This window comes from Phascolarctos cinereus, unplaced genomic scaffold (assembly GCF_003287225.1).
Source record: "Phascolarctos cinereus isolate Bilbo 61053 unplaced genomic scaffold, phaCin_HiC Scaffold_4;HRSCAF=312, whole genome shotgun sequence".
Classification (NCBI taxonomy): domain Eukaryota; kingdom Metazoa; phylum Chordata; class Mammalia; order Diprotodontia; family Phascolarctidae; genus Phascolarctos; species Phascolarctos cinereus.
In genome coordinates, this window is record NW_027555847.1 from 377,898,285 (window position 1) to 377,907,268 (window position 8,984).

Consider the following 8,984-nt stretch of genomic DNA (forward strand, 5'->3'; position numbering starts at 1 on the left):
ACGACAATAAATGGGGAAACAGCAAGAGAAAAAGCACACTAGGTTAATATAGGAAAACTAGTTTCTTTATTGAGAGATTCGTATATTAGTATTAGTGGATTCTGTGTGTAACAATGTTGTCATGCACACAATACAAAAAAAAGGCCGGGCCCACCATGCTTCGGAAGGGCAACAGAACAAAAGCAGCGTACAATGAGCAGATGGTCCAGGCTACACGACCACATTACATTTCAGCAGGGTAACGTCTCTAACCGAGCGATTTACATTGTCAACTGGGGAATGTAAAAAAATACAGATCATGCTTTAGTTTTAGTACAAGAAAAGGTGAAAAAGATACACAACCAAAAGGATATTTGATACAGAAAAAATTACCCCACAAAATAAGAACAGGAAGTAATTCAGCACAGCAGAACACGCTATCCCTGTTGAATGGAAACCCATTTTGCCGGGAACTCTTTTCCCCTTTTTACCTTCCATGAAATGCCAAATTTGCCAGATTGGAAGGTTCTCTGGGTTGGTGATTTCAGAGGGACCCCGAATCAGGGGCTCCATTCTGTGGTAATTGTTTTTGTCTCAGGGGTTTTTAAAGACAGTTCATCCGGCATGCAGTTGGCTTTTGGGAACAGATGGTAGCCAACAGTTAAAGGGGCAGCACTGAGGGCCAGGGCTGCATGACATGTAATGTCCAAAGATGCACTAGTCCTCAATATTTAAGGAACTGTGGCAATCACTCCCCTTAGGCCAGGAACCTCTGTCTACCAAATTTCTAGAGGCTCTGGAATGGCAACAAATGACATTAAATTGAAGAATTTAATTTTTTTTTTGGCCTCCAACCAAATGTAATTTGTTCAGTTATGCCTGGGTGCTGCAAGGCAAGCCGATGTTTACCCAGATAACTGGAAAAATAAGATACCGCAGCCTCCAAACCTAAAGCAAAATGAATCCACTTAACAGGAATTTACAGTGCAATGTACTTAGCTAAACAAGATGAAGATACAAAAATGGTTGTTATTTCTCTACAGCTATTCTGAAATGGCCTGTTTCCTACACTACTACAATGAAACTAAAGAGAACAGGTTTAAGCTAACAGTCTCTCTAATAGTTTTACAAGAAGATTGTGGTTTAGGACTTCGTTGGTTTAAGCATTAGTATCCTCTATCGGAAGGTCATGAGTTCCTAGCACATCATGCTAAATTTTGCCCATAGTCTCACACACCCCTTTGCTGCTTACAGCTCCTCTGGGGGGAAGTGTGTACACCAGGAAAGTAGAACTTTGAGTGGCTTGTAAATGGGTTTTTTTTGGGGGGGGGAATTGGGGGAAGGACAGGACCAAAGAAGGGGGAAGTAAAAATATATATATGTTTTAAAGCAGCTAAAGCAATTTGAATTTCAAGCCATGAAATTGTATCTTGTCTTCTGAAATGATATTTAGAGATCTGGTGGTATTAATGAGTATGATAATGATTTAATCAAGATAATTATAATTATACTTTTAGGCTCAACATCCGTCTTAATCATGTTTGAATTTCTGCCGAGTGTACAGTCCCACACCCCTAAAAGAGGAAATGGCAAGTAATAGGGAGATAAGCTTAAACAAAGGGGGGGGGGGATTAACATTTCAGAAAAATCTCCTCCTCTACCCCACCACCTAACCCTACCCCGCCCTTTTTTTTTCTCCCTCTAATTGACAGGCAGGCCTGAGATAGGGGATACTGCAGCTTAAATAGCAATGCCTTCCTCAGATGGAAACAGGAAATGGTTAAGAGGGGTGTCACAATACAGCTAAATGCGGAGGCAGAAGGGTCACAGCGCACACAGCAGCAAGTTGACCATTCACTGTGCTACACAATGAAGAAAAAAAAAAGATTTGATAAATGCAGAATGTCATCATTCTATCATCACACAAGAAACTGCGGTTCAAACAGGCCTACGGTCCAACCTAGTAGTTCTGGGCACACCAGGAGTTGAGGGGTGGGGGTGGGGGACAAGGGGCAAGGGATGAGGGTGAGGGTGAGTGAACTGGCGGCTGGGCTGGCTATGTCAGGGCTGGGTCTCCATTTTAACGCTCACTTAAGCCTCTAGGGCGGCCAATCTTCAAGGGGGAACCCACTGCACTAGCGTATGGCCACCCCCACCTGGAATGCTGACTGAGAGAAGAGCGAGTCTGCATGGGTAGACATCATTCTGTTTTAGTGTGATATTATCCAGTGGGGATTTCAGGCAAATGTGGAGTGGAGAAGGGAGAAGAAACATTTCCAAGAGGAGAAATGTGCATCCAAAGGCAGAATACCAAAAAGAAAAAGGAGAAAAAAAAAAGGAAAAAAAGAATCTAAATGAATACTGGGTGGTGGTTCGGGGGTTTTTTGTTTGGTTGGTTTTTTGTTTTTGTTTTTGATTGAAAGAAAATGGAAGAAATGGGGTGGGGGGAGAAAGAAAGGGGGGGAAATCAAGCCTATTGTAGCAGAATGTGAGGGAAAGGGAATGTGAGGGAAATCCGTGCAAACACATCCCATAGCACATATTTAAAAAACAAAACCCCCACCGCCAGCCTGCTGCTTTGTAACTGTCTCCCGGTGGCAAATGTATGGCGTTGGGAAGGACTCCTGGCCGGAGAGGTGATCTCCAGCCTGAACCTCACACACAGTTGCAATCCCCAAAGGACCAAATATACAGATCCAGTCTGGCACAGGGAAAAACAGAAATACATGTCTAGCTCTCTCCAAGTCAAACGGACACACATACACGAGCGCGCGCGCACGCACGCACACACACACACGCACACGCACACATACACACACATACTGCAACCACACCACACCACACCACGCCAAGAATCTTTAACCCGTCTTCACAGCAAAAGCGGTTTCAGACAATTGCGGGGGGGGGGATAGCACAACACAGAGGCAATAAACAAACAAACAGAAAAAGGTTTAAAAGGAGAAGGGGGAGGGGGAGAAAGAAAGAGAGAAAGAGAGATCATGCTACTGCCCACAAGAGGTTGGGGGGTGGGGTAGAGGAGTGCAAGGAGAGAGAGCCACAGATCCCAGTTAAACAGCGATCAGCCACTGATATTAATAACAAAAAATACAAATTAAACAGAGCACACACCTCAAAATAAAATATTGTGAAGCCCACACTGCTACATAAAAATCAAACACTCCATACAAACACACGCGTACACACACAATCAGGTCTCTCTCCCTCTTTAGAGCATCTAGGCATCTGGGAAGGGGGGGCGATTTGGGGGAACCAAGTCCGCCGCAAAAGGATTAAAAAAATTGGGGGGAGGAAGGAGGGAAAGAAGGGGGAGGGAAAGATCCGTGTCAGCCAAACCCCAACTTCCTTACAATAGATCTCAAGGGAGCAGGCTCCCCATACTCAGGGGGTCCCCCAAAAAAGAGAGGGCTAGACATTGCTTTCTTGCAAAAACCCTCCCTCCCCACCAGCTGCAGCACCCAGGTCTCCCCCCATTCCCTGTCCCCCATGCCCACGGCGATCCGAGCTCCAAAGCAGACCCCGAAATGAAAAAGCGATACCTCTGTTTCGCACAGAGCCAAATACTGGAAGAACGAGATAGCCTACGTGGACTAGGACCATCCTGGAAGCTGGGGCGGCGGCGGCGGCGGCGGCTGCTCTCGCGGCTGCTGCGCGGGGTCCCTTTGTTGCGCTGCTCCCGGGCGCTGGTGGAGGCGGAGGCGGAGGAGGAGGAGGCGGAGGAGGTGGTAGAGGAGGAGGTGGGGATGAAGGGGATGGAGGGGATGGAGGGGATGGAGGGGATGGAGGGGATGGAGGGGATGGTGGCGGAGGCAGCAGCGGGGCGGAGGCTGCGGAGGCTGAGGCGGCGGCAGCGCTGGCTGGCGAAGAGACAGATGGCCCATGGAAATGTTCCCTTCCAATCCCCCTCTATACATTCAAATGCGGGGCTGGGGCCGCAGCTGCCCGGCACACAAAGACGAGGGCAGCCAATGGGAGCCGAGCGCGGCGCAGGCTCCGCCGGGGACCCGCCGCCGGCTCCACCGGTGACAGGGATGGAGCGGGAGGGGAGGGGACGAGGAGGGAGGGAGAAAGGGGATGGGGGGAGAGGTGGAGAGGCCCGAGGGGGCGGCCAATCAGAGAGGCCAGAGAGGAGGGGGGGAGGGGGCAGCACCGCGGGGAGGGGTGGGGGGAGACGCCTCGGGTCGTAGCTAGCGGGCAGTGGGCGGAGTGCACACTCGAATCGCAACAAACGTGCCCTCGGGGTGCACATATACACGTACACACAACGGGCTCAGGCACTTGGAGTACAATACACATATGGCCGTGCTGTGCACACAGAACACAGGCATCAGTCGGCCACTAGGCACACAGGTGTATATACAACCTTGCACATGGAGTATGAACTGATGTACTTGGGACATATGCATTCGTGAATATGTGAAGCACACAGTTTCCACAGACACGTACACAGAGGATGCTTGACACCCCTAAACATGAGAGCAAAAGAATGGAGACCCATTGCATTCATTGGACAGCAACTCCCAGAAAGCCCATACCGACATGCAGGGCATAAACATCCCCTACCACCATTACCACCCTCATCATCACAAAGACATGTGGGGCAGGCACAGAAAGTGCATCTACATACAGACATTCTCAGAGACACACACATAGGGCACACAGCACAGACTAAGAACAGGTGCACAGCTTCCTGGGCAAACAAGCATACTCACAGCACATTTCCCATCATGCACACTCTGGAGTTTACAGGGTCAGAGAATCCTAGCCTCCTTAGAAACTATCTAGTCCACACTCCTTATACAATGGAGAAAGGAAGGGCCAGAAAGAAGTGACTTCCCCAGAGTCACACAGCTAGCCAGTGTCAAAAGCAGAATTAAAACCCAAGTGCCTGCATCCCTGGATAGCCTTCTATCCACTTTACCATGCTTCCTAAGGACATATACATAAATCCCAGTCATGCACACAGAACAGACACATGCTTGACTAACAGACACCCATGCCTAGAGCACAGGACATATTCATCACACAGCACCCTCAGAGAGATACATACATAGGCATTCCATGTACAGACATGGAAAGAGAGTGTTTTGGATGTGTTCACTCTGGTTCCAGATGAACCTATGAAATCAGTGCACACAGATATGTGTGTACACGTGTCTATGACAGACATAGATTCAAGCACATGAAATTCAACACAGTATTTCAGAGGACACACATACAGATCACTCTCATGCAACAAAGAGATATGCCAATATACAGCATGTGAAGCTCCCACAGAAGTGACAAGCTAAATTTGCACACTGCAGTAGGTGCACCATCAGCTTCGTGAGTCACACAACACCTATAAACAATGCATGTATATATCCACATATACTTATAGTGGGCACTACATGGAAGAGCCCCTGTATTCACCAAACAGAAAGCTCTAGAAGACACAATTGTGACTAATGCCAGAAGATCAACAAGATGCTAATGCCCTTCGTACATTCACACCTATGTGGAAAATTCTTATTTAACTGATGGCTGCTGTCCTCATCAGGGAATGCTAGCTCATAGGCATCATGAATCCTGGTGATGACTTAAGAATCAAATAATATTAGTGCTGAAAGGACTCTTAGAAACTATCTAGTGCATGCTTGCCCAAGGTCATGTAGGTAGTTAGCTTTTTTTCCTTTTTTTTCCTTCTTTTTTGGTCTCAATGCTAATTACTGATGGTTTCTTTCTTTCTTTCTTTTTTCACTTCTCAGTCTCCCCTCTTTTTAAATATCTGTGGAACTCTGATTAGCTGTCTAGAGGATCGGAGAAAATTATGAAGGAGAGGTGTGGAAAACAAACTTTGTTCCCTTGACATTATTTACAAAGGAGGATCTACATACATAGCATTTGAAGCCATCTGGGAGGGTATTGATGAGGTCCTACTCAGGGGCAAGCTGCTAGACTCATTGACCTGTCAGTGGCCTTCCAGTTTTCATGGCCTTCATGAGTTAATCTAATTCTAGAGTTCGAAGGTACCACAGACATCATTAGGTCCAAAGCATGACACTACATAATCTCTGACAATTGGTCATCCAGCCTTTCCTTGAAGACTTTCAGAGATGGGACATTCATTACTTCTCAAGGTAGCCTAACACATTTTTTGATATCTCCAGTTATTGGAAGGGCTTTTTAATATTGAACTAAAATCTCGTCCTATAATTTCTCCTCCCTCCCCCAACTCCATGACTTCCTCCTTCCAGTGATTCTAGTTCTACCCTCTAGAGTTAAGCATAGAAGTCTATTACCTCAATTATATTAAAATCCTTCAAATATTTGAGACAGATATTAAATCCCTAGTTCCAAACCTTCAATTTGCCAAATGAAGCATTGTCAGTTACTTCAACTCACCCTCAGATGACATGGTTTTGAGTCCACACTATTTTATCACCAGCTTTTGGACCCTCTGGAGTTTGTATTTTCTTCTAAAACCTAGTCCCCACAACCTGAAACTATTTCAGATATGATCTACCTAGGCCAGAGAACAGTAGAACAATCATTCATGCATTTTGGATACTTCTGTTAAAACCTAGGATTGCCTTAGAGGTTTGGGGACACACATCACACAACTGACTCAAAGTAGCTCGCAATTCATTAAAGCCCTCAGGTCTTTTTCACATCTACAGCTGTATAGCCACAGTTCCCCATCTGGCCCTAGTGCTATTGATTTTTTGAAATTAAATGTGGAACTTTACATTTATCCCTGTTAAATGTTATGTTGTTAGCTTTGGTTTATCATTCTAGCCTGGGCAGGTACCAATACCACACCTTGAGCAGAACCTGTAGAGGCCCATGAGACACATAGTCCAGTCTTTATTATTTAATGAAGGAAAAAGAAGAAAGCACTGCCAACATTTGCTAGAACTGTAGTCCCGTTGCCTGGGTCAGAATTCCTGCCACTCAAATGGAATAGAATCTCTCTCTCGACTCTCTCTCTCTCTCTCTCTCTCTTCTCTCTCTCTCTCTCTCTCTCTCTCTCTCTCTCTCTCTTTCTCTGTCTTACACACACACACACACACACACACACACACACAATTTGTAAATATGTACAGGTACTGTCTATATTACAGGCTCCATACCCTTCTACCTATGCACCATCCTGAAGCACTAAGTAACTTGCAATAATAGCAGGCTTCAAGAAAACCAATGGACAACTCCAGTTCTCATGTTAGTCAATAACCTCAGCCCTCTTCCCCAACTAACCTTTTACTAAGTTGTCTGCCAAAGGACAGTTTGCCAATTTAACCTTCATCATCTCTTCCTCATTCATTTGTCTGGGCCTCTGGGGGTCTAGTAAGTGAGAGATCTAGGGATAAAACCCATATCTCATTTTCAGTCTAGGGCACATTGCCCTGCATCAACCACACTGCCTTCTCAAGACATGCCATTTCCCTAATGCTAGGATACCTACTTTTTATTTTCCCCTACCATTCAACAAGACATCTAGAAACACAATGAAGCAGATTCTTTGGGACTGATGGATTTGACATGACCTTTTTTTTCTTTTCAAAATCAGTATATAATTCATGTTGGTAGGCTTAGCATTCACTTAAGGCCCAAGAAAATGTTACTGTCTCTGTGACCTTGAGCAAGTCACTTCCCTTTGGCAAACTTGAGCATCCTTATCTGTGAAATGAAGGGGCTGGACTAAATTATCTCTACGGTCCCTTCCAGTTCTAATATTCTCTGAATCCATCAGTCTATAAAGTTCAGAAACAGGAGTGGAAAGTCCATCTTTGCCCCACCCCACATCCTTATCTCCAGAAGGAAAGAAAAGTGGACAGGGCAGCTCCAGTGTCTATCAGAATCACAGATCTTAGCTTAGAGTTCCTTCTCCATCTGGAATCCAGCTGAAACCTCACTCCCAGATAGCTCAGCTTATTTGACAGCAGCAGGTCTGAATCCCAGGACAATTTAGTCAAGGAGGAACCTGCTTAACAGATTCTTCTCCAAAAAAATCAGGCTTCTAGCAGGTCCACTCCAAACACTTCTGTGATTCAGTGGGAAAACAAAAATCACAGAAACCAGTTGGGCAGACTTGAAAGGGAAAAAATACCAGATAACAGAATTATTCACTTTTCAACAAGTTGTCTTGGCATCAGGTAGACACAACCTTCAAAATCCGTACAGCAACATCTGTGCTTCAATCAAAGCATCATCCGATGTTTATCAAGCACAACAGCATTGTGCTAGACAAAAAGGGAGAAGAGAGACAAAGACAAAGAAGGCCCCTGCCCTGGAGGAGTTTGCTATCTAGCTGGGGAGACAGACTATAAATACAGGCATGAAATAATGGGAAAACAGTACAAAGTAGTCTATAATGGAGTGCCAAATAATGGGCCACAGAAATTATGGTCAAGGAGATCAGAGGAGGGAGAGAGGTCACGGCTGGGCTACTCATCAGAGAAGGCTTCTACAAGGATGGGAGACAAGCTTAGTGCTATAAGATGAGTGGAATTTGGATTGGAAAGAAGGTGGGTATGGGTGTGGGGGAAGGTAGAGATCATCCCTCAAAAATGTCAAACAGAATAGGATAAAGGACAGTGCTCTTCCATACCATATTCATGTATTTATGTTGATCTGGACCAGCGGAATCAAACTCATTTAGAAATGAAAGCCACTAACCTGTACATAGGGCAGCTAGATAGCACAATGGATAGAGCTGGATCTGGAGTCAGGGAGAGCTGAGTTCAAATCTTGCCTCATACACTTACTAGCTGTGTGACTCTGGGCAAGTCACTTAATCCTGTTTGTCTCAGTTTCCTCATCTGTCAAATGAGCTGGAGAAGGAAATGGCAAACCATTCCAGTATCTTTGCCAAGCAAACCCCAAATGGGGTCATGAAGAGTCAGACATGACTGATAACAACAACAACAACCTGTACAGAAGGATACCTGTGAGCTACATATTGACCTAGAGGACCACACATGTATTTTTGTTTGTATGTATACACA

General features: G+C 45.4%; 1 protein-coding gene across 1 annotated transcript in view; it reads right to left on the bottom strand.

Annotated features, from left to right (window-relative positions):
- ARK2C (arkadia (RNF111) C-terminal like ring finger ubiquitin ligase 2C) overlaps nt 1-4,014 on the bottom strand; it is a 161,992-nt gene extending 157,978 nt beyond the window's left edge. Inside the window, exon 1 of the mRNA XM_020985765.2 lies at nt 3,537-4,014. Coding sequence (XP_020841424.1) covers nt 3,537-3,597 — 61 coding nt within the window. The 5' untranslated portion in view covers nt 3,598-4,014. The remainder of the gene's footprint in view (nt 1-3,536) is intronic.
- Between the last annotated feature and the right edge of the window lie 4,970 nt (nt 4,015-8,984).